Below are 16,915 nucleotides of genomic sequence, written 5' to 3' on the forward strand. Positions count from 1 at the left end.
CACAACACATTAACCCATAGTCCATTGTAGCCCATTCTTAACCCTTCCACCAAGGGCTAATAGAAACTCAACTGTACTTTGCATTTGAGCAACACCACAACCAATCTGATACATGGATTGTTATTTATTGATATCAGATTGGCTTTGCATTCAATTATGGTGTTCAAAATTGGCTTTATGACTTTATTTAAACAGTGACATATGCAATTTTGAGCACCATAGATAGATTGTGTAAGTAATGGATCTGAAAACTGATACAATCCCAATGTATTAAAATATCAGAATTGGGTCCCCAATCCTATCCAACCTTTGATATATTGCCAAGATTGGCCATTGGATTTTGTCCATATGGCCTAAGTAATGTCCAAAAATTCAATGCAATACCAATGTATCATATTTGTTGGTTGATACAAGGTTCAATATTTAATTCTTGAGTATCATACTATACACTGGATCACCAATACTTTCAACCTTAGGACGGATAAGGAGATTGGGAGATAAGAGTGGTCAGGTGTGGCAATTGGGTGGTTTTGGGCCCCAGAATAAATGTGCAGGTTGGGCCAGGTGAATTTGTCTCAAATCACCGCCTGCCTCAAACCTGTTTAGCTTGTGTGCTCCCATAGGTAGCTTGCAGGCCTCAGCCAAATAACCAAAAAAGTTGAATAATTTGCATTTCTGCCATTTGAGGATTAATGTTCATGTCAATATCCCCAGTGTTGGGAATTTCCCTGAAGAAGGCTGGTATCATCTAGAATTGACCCAAAAAAGGATGAAAGTAGGGTGCAAATATGAATCAAGTCAAGCTTGGAGGTGCATGGTCCCAGATTTCAGCTAGACATCCTGGCTTCTTAACATATATAAGGTTTTGGGTTGTTTTTGTGTTTGTTTGTTTTCCAATGTCTCCATGCACATGCATGTGAGTTTTTTTCACTTTGCCAATGTCACCTTTGTGTAGGTGCGTACATTAGGGTAACAGATCACTGAAGGGGCCTTTCACAGCTCCATTACAAGTAAAAACTGGTCAGAAAGCCAGGAAAGCCCCCACGAGTCACATTTATGTTGTGTGGAAGCCCTTTGACATAGAGAAATTGATCAACAGAAATTTGCCATAAATGATTAATAATTGGGAATTGATTAACTAAAACTTCATCACAGGTTGTAATTAAGTTATCCTTAGAAAATTAAATAGTTCTTTACATCATTGCACAAGGTCCTGTGACAATTCCGCATCACTTCTGACACACTTCCCATTGACTTCTGAAGAAATTATCAATCATTTCCTAATCCACATCTGACTCACATAAGACCCTGAAAAACATAAAATTAGACTCTGGCACTCTCTGGAGAGTGCATCAAAGTCTCCCCTGGTGTGTTGAATTCAAATTGTGGATGAAATATGGTACCACTGGGTCAAAAATTCAGCCCTTCATGACCAACCCCTGAAAAGGGGGCTGCTGGGGCAGACTGTGGGATGGGCCAATGGACGCCTGGAAGGCTGCCCAAACCCACCCGTTTTCAGTTTCTGGTCTGTTGTGTTGGGCTGACTTTACAAATTTCCCCAAAAAGCTGACTCAAACACGGCCAGTTTTGGGAGGCCTGCCAGTCTACCCAACCAATTGCCATGCCTGGTGATGTGTAAGAGAATCTCCACCGTGGTACCTAGACAAGTTTATTAAAGCCTCTGAATCATGAAACAAAAATTCAAGGGTTTCCCCTACAATTTTTTTTTAAAAAAAGCACAAAAAAAACATCAAGGGTTTCCCCTTCAAATGACACAATTTACAAAAAGGGTTTTCCACACAAATTTACAAATACCACAAAGAGATTACAGAGAGCTCCCTTTCAAATTCCAAAACCCACACCCAGCCACCTAACATCAGCAAGTTCTTAGTTGATGCACCGTGGCCGGTCAAAAAGCAGTGAGAAGATAGCCCTCAGCGCGCCGCATTGAAGGCATTATGCAAAAGGGGGGCTAACAAGTATTGCCCCCTCAGACTGCACAAATGCAACAGCGGAGGGGGAGGAGAACAACCCTTCAGCTGGAATTACAGCTGGTAAAGTTGTCTGAGGCTACAGCGGATTACCCAGGCCCACTATTTATAGGCTCCAATTCCTCCAGCTTGCCACTTGCCTTGTTGCCTTCCTCACAACTGTTGCCAAGAAAAGGGCAGCACCTCTCCCATCAACCTCCATGTCTTACGCTACCAACAAAGACCAGCCAACACCACACCGTTTGCTTGCCAACCATTGCCCCAACCATCCTCAGTGCCGCTTTGCCTTGGCAGCTTCAAGCATCCACTGTTTTTTTTTTTGTTTCAGCTAAGCACAAACTTTGCCTTGCCCCTTGACCTTTTTACTGAAGATACAGCATTCTGAGCCAGATATCCACACGCAAGAAATTCACACTGACTCCAGCAATGGTGTATTGGCCAGCAATGGGTGACCAGACGTTCAAACTGTGGCGCTCCTTGCTTTATGCTCTAGCAGCCAGTGCGCCCGCGCATTGGACTGGTTTCTCATGGAAGACAGCATCAACACCATGGTTCCCGGTAATCCAGACACCCTATTAGTCTTTAGGATGTTGATATCCAGCTTGAACCCGGCCAAAATTGCTCCTGTCAGCCCTTCCCTCTTGCTTCTCTTCATCTGTTTCAAGACCGTCCCCTACTTATCTAATTTAAAAAATATTTTTCAAAACACAACACCAGCTCCAATCCACACCAGAACATTATCAACTCGGAATGCTCTCTCCATCACTACCTCCTCAGCTTCAAGGGAGAGCTACCAGCACCCCACCGCCATCTCAGCCTTGACCAGCCTGCTGCCCTGCGACCATTATCCATCAAACTGATCCGGGTGAATGATTGTTAAGAATGCCTATCTTTCTGCTACTATGTTGACTGAAAAAACCGGTACATCAGTGCTTTTTGTCCTCCTCAGAGTCAGACACGCTTTGTAAACTCACATTCACCTGACTCAAATTTTGCTTGTTTTTACTTAGGCCTTATTGCTGAGAAATTTGAAAGCTTGCTTGGAAGATGCTTGCTAATAGAGCATGACCAGATGCACAAGTGGGCTGCCAGAAGTTTGTCAGCTCATCAAATCAATTTTGGCACAAATATCCTGACAGAATTAAAAACCAGTTATCTGACCTCACTGCAACCTATCCCAGGACACGGTCACAGCTTCATGGAATTGGTTAACGTTCTTTTCCAAGAAATTGGAGAGGCCCAGGGAAACATCATATCCCTGGGTACAGTCCCCTATCCTGGAATTGACAAACACAATCTTGGTAAAGATATTGGTACACCTATTCCGGGACACTGTCTCAGCTTCCCAGAATTGGCAAACATCTTCTTCTGGAAATTGCCAGGGCCCAGAGAGACATTGTATCCCAGGACACGGCCTCAGGATCCCAGAATTGGTAATATTCTGGGAATGTGTAGGCCTTGGATTTGTTATTTGGAAGATGTGTAATGGTGAGGAATAGCATCCCAACCCGGGAAAAATCTCAGTTTGCCGGAATTGGAAGACACCATCAGCTTCACATTCTTGTAAGGTACACATACAAAGGAGGAGAAAATAGCAATTTGATGTCAAGAAACATATTAGGGTTGGAAAAGGAATAAGGGGAGGCTGAAGTTGTGGTCAGTTGAGGTTGGGGGAAAAGGTATAAAAGGATACGCCATGTGGAGTAGTGGAGGTCACCGCTTGGCTCTTGCTCGGCGCCAATTGCTCAAAGAGCCAAGTGGTCCAGGACATAATTTACCTGTAATTTCATTGTCCAACTGGGGGAAATGCTGCCAAAATTTTTTGCGGTGTTCCTGTCAGTCCGCTTAATGTGAAACCACTAATTTGAGGCCCTGTTCAAGCTATATAGGGCCCCAAACATAGGGCCCGCGGTGGAGATGCTCTAATGAGCCATCTAGTGAAAAACGGGTGCTGGCAGGGCCTAAAGGGCCGTCAGGATTCACACCAAATTTTGATGCAAACCCTGGGGGCCCTCCCCCAGAAAGGCTTTTGTAAGCTCGAGGCCGGCCCCGGTGTCAAACGGGTTTGGGCCTTGGCCGCGGCGACATGGATATGGATATTAGATATTAGATATTGGATATTGGATATTGGATATTCAGTATGGTGTTTTACCTGTTGCCCTGCTCGTCAGCCCCAATCCTACCAGCTCAACTTTTTCTTGCGCCCACCGGATATAACCCATATCCACCCGGCCTCCCCTCCTCTCACCTCCCCATCGAATCTGTCCACCTGATATCCATCACGTACCTTCCTCCTCTCATCTAACGACATCCATATATCTGACCGTAAAACCCACGATTACGATTCTCTCAGCACTTGTCGCCCAGTTCACCCAGTTCTTCCATCCTTACCCATTCTTCACCATGAGCAACACCAAGAAGAAATCCACTTCCAGTGAGAAGAAGGCTAGCCAGAAGCCCACCTCATCCTCCCAGCCAGCCACCAAAACCAAACCGGCTGCCCCTCAAACACTGCCTCCTGGAATCAAAGAGAAGATCGACAAGAAGTCTGGCGAGAAGGAGAAGAAGGATAAAAATTCAACCGACAAGAAATCTAGCGAAAAGAAGAAAACCGACAAGAAATCTGACGACAAGAAGACCACCGACGCCAAGCCTTCTCCTGCCAAGGAGAAAGTTGAAAAGAGCTCCAAGAAGACCAAGGATGACAAACCAAAAACCGCCGCCGCCACGACCACTCCCAAGAAGTCAACTCCCAAGAAGCCTGATTCGAAGGCCAAGGCCAAACCCACCGAGTCAAAGAAGACTGCCCCTATTCCACCCAAGCCTAAATCTGATTCTGGTTCGGACTCTTCGAGCGACGAGGAGGACGCCAAGCCCGCCAAAGAGGAATCCAAAGCTTCTGCCGTCAAGACAGCCAAACCGACCTCCAAGCCTACCGAGTCGTCGAGCGATTCTGGTTCGGACTCTCCAAGCGACGAGGATGACGCCAAACCCACCAAAGAGGAATCCAAAGCTTCCGCCGTCAAGACAGCCAAACCGACCACCAAGCCTGCCGAGTCCTCGAGCGATGAATCCGAAAGTGACAGTGACGTTCCTAAGCCCGTGAGTCGTAACCTCTAATCTGCACCATCCCGACCCGCTTGACATATGAGCTAACATCCATCATTAAAATCATTTCTCTATCTCCTGCACCAACGAAGCCCGCCACAATCACTCCTGCGAACGCCAAAGCCGCTGAGTCATCGTCTGAGGACTCCTCCGAAGAATCTTCTGATGATGATGAGCCAGCCAAGCCCGTGACCGCCAAGGTTGGTGCCCCGATCACAATCTCACTGAGAACACTCCCCTTGCAGCCATACTAATAGCGGATGACGTGTTCGTTTCTACTAACTCCAGTCCCCAGCGGCCAAAGCGACGCCCGCAAAAGCTACTCCCGCCAAAGCTACTCCCGCCAAAGCTACTCCCGCAAAAGCCGCCCCAAAGCCTCAGGCTAATGGCAAAGCAGCTGCACCAGTCGCCTCTTCCTCTGAAGACAGCTCAGAGGACGGAGATGATTCCTCAGACTCGTCGGAATCTGATGAGGACGAGGTTCCTACGCCCCCAACAACCGATGCTCTGCCCGCTTCTAACGACAAGAAGCGTAAGAACGAAGGCCCTGACCCAACTCCAAAGAAAGCCAAAGCTGAGGAAGAGGGGATCAAGAGCGTCTTCGTCGGGGGACTATCGTGGAACGTTGACAATGAATGGCTCAAGAGCGAGTTTGAATCTTGTGGGACAGTCCTCGCTGCGCGTGTGATCTATGACCGAATGACTGAAAAGAGTAAAGGGTCAGTCTCACCTCCGAACTCGATCTGACAGTCCCCTCTTTGCTAAATAGTCGCTTTCCCGCTCTTCTTGATCAATGACAGGTTTGGCTACGTCGACTTTGAAACCAGTGAAGCTGCAAAGAAGGCAGTGGAAACCAAGAGCGGGTCTGAGCTTGATGGCCGAACACTAAAGGTGGACCTATCAACACCCAAACCGGAGCGTGCTCCGGCAGAAAAGCGAGACTTCTCCAAGGAACAGCTCTCGGAACCCTCGACGACTCTTTTCATTGGCAATGTGCCTTTCTCGGCTACCCAAGATGCGGTCTGGGAGATCTTTGCCGAATTTGGGGACGTGAACTCTGTCCGACTACCGACTGACCCGGAAACCCAACGGATCAAAGGATTCGGATACGTCGAATATGCAACTCTGGATTCGGCCAAAGCTGCTGTGGAGAAAGGTCGTGGCGAGGGACTTCAAATTGATGGCCGTCAAGTGCGACTTGACTTCAGTCAACCGCGATCCAACAATGACCGAGGAGGCGGTGGCCGAGGAGGCGGTGGCGGGTTTGGTGGCCGAGATGGAGGCCGCGGTGGCCGAGGCGGGTTTGGTGATCGTGGTGGCCGAGGCGGGTTTGGAGACCGTGGACGCGGCGGAGGCCGGGGGTTTGGAGGAGACCGTGGTGGAGGCAGAGGCCGTGGTGGCGGTGGAAGGGGTCGTGGTGGCGGCGACGCCGGCTGGGGTGCTCGGGCTAAAGTCAACGGTAGTGTGGTTGAATCAGCCGGAACTAAGAAAACGTTCGACTAGCTCTCTTTCCCTCTTTGTCTCTGTTGAATTTTCAGCTCTTCCAGTCTTCCTTCTGCCTCATTCCTCCACACATCTCACCTCAAGACTTCCCTGACTCCTTTATTTCTCACTCTTAAGCTTGCTACACACGGGGGTTGTCTTTTACATGAGGCCACGCTTCTTTTCTTACTAATCTTATTGACATCGATCTCTGCTTAGAATAGACTGAAAGCTTTCCTTGATACTGCCTTCCTCGTGTGTGCGCGCTCTGCCTGTGAGAGATACTGATGTTATGTGATATCTTTCTTGAGATTTATATGGGGTCTATTCATTTCCTTTTCATATTCATTATGCTCCCACACACATGTTTGCAAGTGTACCTGGTCTACTCAAACATAGCCTAGCTCAAAGCAATAACACCATTGGTTCTCACCTGACTTATCCCAAGTCCCTCGCTTCGCGGGCCCTGGGCTGGCGCAAAGCTTGACCTCCGAAGGAGGGACTTGCAGGTAATCACAAGATTTTGGCGTGAGGGCTTTGACCATTTGGTGGGACTTTTTTCCGGCCCCATGTCTCCCCCCTACAACTACTTCACGCCTGTGGTACCAGATTAAAGGCCTGAATTTTCTCTTCCTTTTGGTGCCAATCAGATCTTTTCCCCCTCGCACTGTTATCCCTTCCCCATTTGTGAGTATTTGGTAAGTGATGTGACCAAAGAATATATTTATTGTGGAAAGTGGAGAATAAGCTCTGCAGCTTGTACTCCAAGGACATTAGTATGGCCTTTAGGTAGGCAAGTTTCACTAATTGTAAGAGCATCTCTAACGGAGCCGCGACTGGGCGTTCGGGGGCGAACTTTGGCCGCCCGGGTTCCTTTCTTGCGCGCTAACGGACCCGCAGAACGACCCTGGGAACATTGCCGGGGGCAGTCAAACCCGCGATCACCTGCTGACTTCTGCGGGTCGCCTCCCAGCCGCAATTGACCAGACACACCTCCATCCACTCGACTTCATCAGCAAAGATGGTCCACAACACACCCCAACTCCTACTCGAAGCTCGCCAAGACAGAAAAAAACATGTCTGCATTGGATTAAGTCAAGAGTCCTCTTGATAACCGGGTCTGTTCCGGTCACTGAGAGGATCAAATATGTACTCCTCTCAATTACTGGTTCTCTTGGCCAGTCATCAAGAGGAGTAAACAATTACCTTGATGACTGGCTCTCTCCGTTCATCGAGAGGAGTAACCACTCGTACATCCTTGATGACCGGGCCCGTTCCTGTCATCGAGAAGAGTACAATGTAAGATAACTCCCCTCAATGACTGGTCCACTCGGGTCATCAAGAGGATTGTTTCCTCCTCTTGATGACCGGGTTTGCTCCGGTCATCGAGATACGTGCGTGGTCTTCTCCAGTCATTGAGAGGAGTAAACAACTCTGCTTGATGACTGGACGGTTCTCTCCGGTCATTGAGAGGAGTAAACAACTCCGCTCAATGACTGGACGGTTCTCTCCGGTCATCGAGAGGAGTATAAAATATCATGACCCCTCTCAATGACTGATCCGCTTGGGTCATTGAGAGGAGTTTTTCCGTCGTTTGCTCAGGTCATCAAGATACATGCGTCCTGATGACCAGAACGTTCTGGTCATTGATGTCCATGCCTCCCAATGACCAGAACGTTGCGGTCATCGAGGGGAGTATGCTATACTCCCATTGATGACTGGAACAAGGGTGGTGGGTGGTGCTGGAGGAGTGAGATCCGTCTGTCGGATTGCGGCTTGAACAGCCATTCCATAATTGGAGCTGAGCCGCGACTGCTGTGACATGTGCTCGCGGGCCGGGGAACGCAGGCCAACTGCCCCCCAGACCGTTGGAGATGCTCTAACCTAAGTGGTTAGGTTAAAAAAGCCACCCCCTAGCCGTGAGACCCTCTACCTACAAAAGGAGACTGAAAAGAAAAAGAAAAGAGAGAGAGAAAAATAGAAAACCAATTTTCACGGATAGAGAGATAGGCATAGGAGTAAAAATGGGAAGGAAACAACTGAATTATCCCGCTCCAAGAGGAAAACTTTGCATCAACAATTCCTGCAGAAACCTTTTAGTAAAGATTTCAGCTTTTTGCTCACTAGTGGGGATCCAAGTCAAAGTTGTCAGCTTACAAGAGCACCTCATTGACAATGTAAAAGTCTCTGTCAGTGTGTCTGGATGCTTATTTGCGGCGTCATCAGTACCAAATTTCACACTGACTGATTGTTGCAGTGAATGTGACCTACAAAATTAAGTGTGTCTTTCAGCAAATACCACACCCACAGAGTTTGTTGTGTGGCAGCTCCTAGTGCCATGGCCCATGTATTCTCCATGGCACATCAACACCGCCACCAATGCCTGTCATCAAGCCACCCAAAGGACTGGGAACCCAATGAATTCAACCAGTACACCAAAAGAAGAGCGCAAGAACTTGCCACCCCAGGAAGCGTTGCAAAAAGTCCTTAATGCCTTGGGATCTCTTTTAGGGAAAAGGCAGAGGGGTTGTTCAGTAGATCCTGCCAGATAATTCACCAGATGCCCACTCCCTGCCAATGAGCAGTGCTTGGCTTGGCGGAGAAATGCGCCAAGTAGTTGAATGCAAAAGTAATATCTGGCCTTGTCCAGACTAGAGATGGCACTTTGCACCCGGGTACCCGCACGGGTGCGGGTACTTTCAGCCCTCGACTACCCACACGGGTGTGCAAGGGGCTAACACCCACTATTAAGTAACCCAAATAGCACAGTCAACACGCGCTCCAAAGATAAGAGAGCACACCCAATACAATGTAGAAAGGTAAATTAACATATAGTGACCTGGTATATACAAACATCCATACAATGTTAGTCCAATTGAGGTTCCCTTTATAGCATAGCTTGAGAAATCCAGACCTGTCATCCGCGGAGTTTATACAACCCACGGAGGGTTAAACCGTTCATATATAATCCTAGAATCCAAGTGTTGAGAAGACCTTTTCCCCCTCAGATTTCCTGATACCAAGCCCACCAACATTGTAGTCAACTTACTTCATAAGTAGTCTACAATTGGGGCTTATCTGTACTGAGATCCTTAGTTTTTTTCCACTTCTATCAACCTTCTTCCCTTCCAACCTCGACTCCTTGTTCCCCTTCCATCAGCTCTATCCCACCTCTCCTCCATCTTATCTGTACCCCTCGCCAACTACGTTAAGAAATAGTAAGTAGTTCCTCTTCAGATCAGTAATCAAATACCCCAGAGAACCCCTTTCCCAGTGGTCTGCCAGACCTGGTAGTATTTGCTCTACCAGCCTCCCATGCTACGGGGCGGTTTTTGTCTCTCTATATCCTTGCCTTTGGTACTTGTAAAAGTACTTTTCTATTTGGCGGACTACCACAGAAGAGGTACCCGCCGACAGGTACCTGGTCAGATTTTCACAAAAATCAGACACCTGTACTCGTGGAGCGGGTACCTGGGTGAAAGAGGCAATTACCCGCGGCCCGCAGGTACGATTGGGTCCCAAGACCCATTAATTGGGTCCCAAGACCCATTGATTGGGTCCAAATACCCATTGATTGGGTCCAAATACCCATTGATTGGGCCCAAAGACCCAACAATTGGGTCCCCAGACCCATTTATTGGGTTGCAACTGTTTACAAAACAGTCAGGCAGGTGGGTACCCGCCCTTTTTCTAGCAAAACTGAACACCCGCACTCGGCACCCACCTGCAGATACCAGGTATCCGTGGCCATCTCTAGTCCAGAACGCCAAATAGCTGAACATGCCTACAACATCTAGGTACTTGGAATAGGAAAACAGGTTGCCATCCTCTGTAGGTGCATTAAAATTTGGCGGCAAGGGAGTATTTGCAACCTGTGTACCATCCCATTCTTCCTCTAGGATAGTCTTGGTGAGTTTAGGTTGAGTAAGGATAAAACTGTTGGAAGCCCTCTCAACAATTGGTCCCAAAATAGAATCAAGTTGTGGGATCCATTTGATCTTGAGCACATCCTTGAGATCCACTTCAAGCTTCTTGATCAAAGTCTCACTGGATGCCGTTACACCGCCATTGTCAAATTGAATTCAGATCACGCCAGACTCTTTCTTGTGCCACAATATGTACAGACTATTGTCATACTGTGATGGCAAATAACCCAGTTTGTCCAGGATTGCACGCAGGTGCAGCCACAAACAGCATGCCATCTGTTGTGTGCCATACAGGGCCTTTTTAATCAGAAAACTGTGCCCTTCCAGGACTTCAAAACTGTCAGGTGGTTTAACCCAGGCTTACTTGTCTATTGGCAAGTTAAGATATGCAGCCACAAAATCAAAGCTATGTACAGGCCAATTGGAGCGCGCCACAATGGTAAGCAGGAGGTATAATGACACAAATGTAACCGTAGGAGCAAAAGTGGCATTGAAATCCTTGCTTGCTATCTGTCTGAAGCCTTTAGCTACATAGCCGGCTTTGAAACATCAAGAGTTGCCGTCAGCCCCTGTCTTCTTTGCCAAAATCCAGCGGCCTTCAAGTGGCTTGGTCCCGGTGTGGAGCTCTCACGCAATGGTAATTAGAGCTTGGAGGGGAAATTTAAAGATGTCACGGAAAATGACACACTACAAAGGTGCTTGAAAGGCTGCCCTGCTGTAACAAGCTTTGGGAGTACACTAAAATTTAAGTGTGGCACAATCTTCTGAAGATTTTTAGTCTAAATCTTTTCTACTTAATAAACCTTATAAGTATTTGAGAATTGAGACAATTTTTGAATGGGAAATTTTAGAAGTTTTCAATTTTAGAGGAGTTCAATTTTTGAAGACAATATTTGAAGTGATGAATGCTATATATTCTAAAATATAAACTAATGCAGACATGGGGAAAAGAAACAAGAAGGGGCAAGGAAGGCCTCCTTTTATAGAGGAAAACTCATCTGAGAGTGGTTTTTAGATGTGTGAAATAATGAGTAGTGTGAAATAATAATAAGAAGGTGTGAAAGAAGAATTTAATATAGTGTGAAAAGAAACTACTACTTTGGGAAAGCTGTACTGTGTGTAGTGAAAAATATAGCACATTGGGAAAGTCTTGTGAAATAAAATACTCCTGGCTTTCACCCTAATTACTTAGACTAGCTTTAAGCTTTAAATTATAACTGGAATGGGAATTTAATATGTAGAGATGATCATATATGTGATGTGTGAAGACAAAACCTAGTGCTTATGAATATATGAAAAACCAGCTATTGTGGGTGCTTTTGGATGAAGAAGTTTCACAGAAAAATGTATGTAACATCCTTGAACATTTTTAAATTATATTATCCACACTTTTTGTGTATGTATCTTTCTGTAAGTTATATGTAATATGTAATTTAAGGATATTTAAAGGGAGTACCATGTTGATTGATCTTACCACACCGGCTGGCATTGGTTTAGAAACCCACATGTCCATCTGCTGCAGATTGGACAGTTCTTCCGCAATAGTGTTGGCCCAATTGGCTTTGTCATCCAATTTCATGGACTGCTTGTATGGCTTTGGCATGTTGACTCCATAGAAAGTGCAAGAGAAGGACAGCATCAACAAGAAAATCTTGATTCTTGAACTTGTTCTCATTTACAAAATTACCCAGGGCAATTTGTTGTGCAAGAAATTTTGCTGGAAGGAGGTACAAGTTTCATTGGTTCAGGTGACTTTGAGGATGTAATTGTAACCCTGGGTACGCTGTCCACAAAAGGAACCATGGCCGACAAGTCAAATTTGTTCTTGGCAGGCATATAGAAAAGACATCCTTTGCTTGCTTCCAGGTGGGGTACCACATGCACTTCATAAGCATGGTTGGCAAGTTTATCCCTTTTCTCCAATGGGACATGGATGAAAGCCTTGGATCCAAATATCCTGAATGTGGTGAAACAGGGCAGGTGTTTGAACATTGCCTTGTAGGGCGTCTTGCCCTTACTGGCCTTGTTGGGTACCCAATTGAGCACATGGTTAGCCCACAGGAAAGTGTAATTCCTGTTGAGATAGTATGCTTATATCCATATTCAGTATGATTCAACAACACAAATCAATCTTGTATGTAGTCTCTACAAGATTGCTTCTGGGGTTTCCTTCCTTTGTGAATCAGAACCATATCATTCTCACTCCTGAGTGTCACAAGACTTTTTGTCTGTGAACTTCAGTGTTCATCCTTTGTCCCCCTCAACAATTCCAAAAGGTTTGTGCCATTTGGCTGTCACTTAAGACCATCCTACCCATATCTGCCACGGTGTGGTTGAACCGCTCTACCACAAAATTCTGACAATGGTGGTATGGGAGGGAGTGTTCCGCTATGATACCCTTTTATTTTATGTTTGCAAACTCTCCACGATTGTTGCTGCTGAGGAGTTTTACCAAATCACCAGTCTGTTTCTCTAATTTGCGGATGATCTCAATCAGGACCTCATTTGCCTTCAGGAGGGCAATAAAAAAAAAGTACCGGGACCACATTGCCTGTGGTTCACTGGCTTCAACCAAGATCTAGTTGGGCAAGCTCGTAGGTAGTGAGAAAAATCTCCACAACTCTATACTTTTGGAGGGATCGTTGACAAGGACCTGAAGATTTGATGATTTGTCGGGTGTTTAAGTATGCCCGATGATGATGAAGATTTGGAGAATAAAAGAATCTGATAAGATTCAGTAGTAGTCGGAGTGAAGTGAGAAATGGCAGGACAAAAAATTTGAGTCAACAAGAACGGAAACAGTTTTCCTTTCTTTAGTTATTTTGATTTATTTGATTGATTGACTAAAGAAAGGAAAGAAATAAATGAAATAACAAAGGTATATTGACTCTAACCTGAAGATTTGATGATTTGTTGGGTGTTTAAGTATGCCCAACGATGATGAAGATTTGGAGAATAAAAGAATCTAATGAGATGAAAAGAAGTATTAGAAAAACAATAATAAGAAGTTGATATGTGAACGAGTTGATACCTGATAAGATTCAGTAGTAGTCGGAGTGAAGTGAGAAACGGCAAGACGACAAATTTGAGTCAACAAGAACGGAAACTAGGAGCAATAACATAAAAGAGAAAGAGATAAAGAATAAAGAAACCATAAGCTTCCTCCTACTTCGCCAAAAACCAGAAGAATTGATTCAAGAGACTTACCAGTTTTCCTTTCTTTAGTTATTTTGATTTATTTGATTGATTGACTAAAGAAAGGAAAACTGGCGCCGGGCTTGGTCCGAGTTTTATTTGAGGGGCTGACGCGGCATCTTATTTTGCATATGTTATTGAATAGTTGTGCGGATTGAATAAAATGATCAAAATTCAATAAACTCCAGCAGTGGTTCACCTTGACAAGGTAAAATTTGAGTGCCACCAACCACTCAAACTCAGGCACGTCAGCCAGAAATGTGGCTATGGTGCTCCTACGTGTCAGACCGTGGGAAGCGGGGTGAGGGAAAAGTGTTAGGAAGCTGCCCTTGTGGCAGGATCAAAAACTATGATAGTGGGGTTGGGGGTGGATTTATTTAGAGACAGAGGGAAAGGAGACCCTTGGCAGAGGTGTAGGAATGAGTTTCCAAGGAATAGGTCCAACAAATGGTGTCAGAGAGGCAGAGAAGGGATGCACAAGGTTCAAAACTATAAAGATTGTGGAGTCAGAGATGCGGAAAAGAATCAGGAAATGGGCTCAAAACTCCATGGAACTCAGAAAAGAATCAGGATCAATAATGATCAAAAAGTGATGGTATCCTTCTTGGATCAGGATGGAAATTGCATTGCAAACTTGCTCAAGCTCAGACAGAGCTTGAACTATAGTCTAGGATGATCAGTGTGCGCTTGACCCTTGTGTCTGACGCACACCCGCCGCTATGACTACAACAAGCATTGGAAAACAACCAACACAACAACCGGACTAACAACCAGAGAGCAGAGGTAGTCTGTAGGAAAGGAAAATGAGAAAACAAGAGTGGACTGAGGGAATAAGGGAAACATAACCGGAGAAAAGAACCAAAAGAAATGTAGCTAAAAGAAGGTAAGGAAAATGAACCAGAACTGGCAGAGGCGGAGTCTGAACCTTGAATATCCCGGTGGAGGTGGAGTTTTGAGATCCCAATCCTGAAACGTCTCGAGTGCAGGTCTGCTAGTCCTACACCAAATCCTTCAATCCGCCGCATGTACCACTTTGAACACCACAACACTCAAACACTCAAATTAGAGCAACATTTCTAAAATGGTGCATATAATTAAATCATCATTTGAAAATTTTATGATTTTATGTCATGAAAATTTTATGATTTCAAATTTGAACACCTGAATTGTGTGGGTGCACTGCACATGGTGTAACTGAGTGCTCCACCCACATGTACATATTTGATTATGTCAGCCAACCTTGAAACTTTTTGAATTCAGGATCCCCCATGCTGCTGGTCCAAGCCGTCTCCATTCGTCCGTCTCTGCACACTTTTCCGGGATGGCCTTTGCTGCGGCTGTCGCAGCACGTGGTCATCCCGTAGGCCCCCATGGTCCCTTCCTGTTGGTAGGTTTTCACTGGGGCCGGTGTCTGGGTCTCGGTGGAGAGCCTCGAGTGTACTGAGGCCTTACTACCTGCAGGGCGTCGCGACCTGTTCGGAAGGAGCCCCTGGGTTAGTAACTCAGCTCGACGGCCCTCCTCCTGAAGCAAAGAGGCAAGAGTGGGAGTGGCTACCCTTGGTCTAAGTGGAGAAGGGGTTCGGGCTATGCCCATAACTCAGGGAGAAGCCTGAGCCTGCCGAACCCCCACACTTCGACCCTCAATTCCCTGGGACGCCAGACACTTATGTATAGAAGATTTATCAAATTTGATTCCGCCAGGGTCATCTATGCTTGTCGAGAACCTCTAAAGCTGCGATAGTCTTAGCTAACTCGTCCACAGAGTACGGCCTAATTTAAAGCTTGTAACAAGCCGATTTCCATCGGCCAAGCGCGCGGATGGTCGCAATGTCAACGCCGAACGCGTTACGAATCGAAGCACCACCCACCCGGAAGGAGTGGCCTGAGACTCCAACACGCCCTAATTTCGCCCAGACCTGAGCCAGGCGCCTTACGGCTGCATTCTTAGTTAGGTTGATCCTGCCCGACGACGATTGGAAACCAAATAGGGAGTCGCCTTCCGAGCGGCAGGTGAGTAGTCGTCTCTTGACCGCCTCGAGTGGACAGAGTAGATTCCCCGTCGCCGTCAGACGTAAGTGCTGAACTCCAAGTGGTCCGGACGTCTTAGTGAAGTGCAGTGAAATGTTAATTGCCGAACCATCAGCTGCGAAGACGACGTCCGACTTCTTTACCCCTCCGTCGAGGGTTGGCTTCCCAAATTTTGAAGGGTAGGTGACTTCCCCTAGCCTCGCCAGACCCCAGAAGGCCACCAAGCACAGATCCAAAAGTGCTAGGTCGAAGTCATCCCCGCCTGAGAGTTCGTCTGTCAGCGCGATAAGGTCGTAAATCATAACGGCTTTCTTCTTCTTTTGCTTCGCGCGGAGTGCGTCCCGTTTGGCCAAGCTCTTCAGAATCAGCTTTAATCTTCTCTCGCAAACTGGTGGGTATGCTGCGTCGTGATAGAGGTGCCAAGCCTTCAAGCCGTGAAGGTATTTTTCGAGTGCCACGGAACAGATCTCTTGGGGAGCCGTGGCATCTAACTTCTTCCCTGCCCACAAGCAGAAATGGTAGATGTCTTCCGTAGTAGCTGGAAGATTAAAGGGTATGACGTTGGTTTCTCGTTTAAACGAGAGGAATTTTCTGACCCCCGAGTTATAGCTGCGAAGGGTATTTGATTCCCAACCTTGCAGCACCAGGATGTCCAGCTCGGAGGGTTCCTTAAGGGTGCGACCCGAGGAAGTGAAATCTTTAAAAATGAAAGAAGCTGATTTCATTGTGAGAGAGAAAACATGCGAGTGGGAAAGAACATGTAACTAGATGTGAGGGTAGTGGCGACAAGCTCAAATCAAAAAGATCACTTGTGATAACAAGTGTTTCAGGTCTGCTGGAACAGGGACAACCAGTTGGTGTTTCACCGCCTGGCCCGAACGCACCCCTCGCGATAAGGCATCCGCTTTATACGGTGGACCTGGGCCGACATTGGTTGTGCCACCCAAAACAAAAACAAAAAATGAATTCTGACACCCGTTTCAGATACATATGCCGAGTACAGGCCGCAGTACATAGATACTGCAGTCTGCACTACGTCCACAACCTTCTCGGGTTCAAAGGGCATGCCCCCGACCCTTCCGCCCAGAACAAGCCCATCCATTGTGCTTGCTGGGCATTCCTGTATCAAGTGACACGCGGCTTTGCCGCCAAAGTTGTCACAGTTACCCTGGGCTCTCAGCCCGG

The 16,915-nt window shown here is 46.5% G+C and overlaps 1 protein-coding gene across 1 annotated transcript; it reads left to right on the plus strand.

Annotated features, from left to right (window-relative positions):
* Positions 1 to 4,394: 4,394 nt before the first annotated feature.
* Positions 4,395 to 6,602, plus strand: PtA15_15A253 (uncharacterized protein; the record flags this gene model as incomplete). Its single annotated transcript, XM_053163441.1, has 4 exons — positions 4,395 to 5,093; positions 5,192 to 5,299; positions 5,388 to 5,818; positions 5,900 to 6,602. The coding sequence occupies 4 exons, from the start codon at positions 4,395 to 4,397 to the stop codon at positions 6,600 to 6,602; spliced, it is 1,941 nt and encodes a 646-aa protein (XP_053027416.1).
* Positions 6,603 to 16,915: the final 10,313 nt, after the last annotated feature.

This window comes from Puccinia triticina, chromosome 15A, assembly GCF_026914185.1.
Source record: "Puccinia triticina chromosome 15A, complete sequence".
In the NCBI taxonomy this organism is placed as follows: domain Eukaryota; kingdom Fungi; phylum Basidiomycota; class Pucciniomycetes; order Pucciniales; family Pucciniaceae; genus Puccinia; species Puccinia triticina.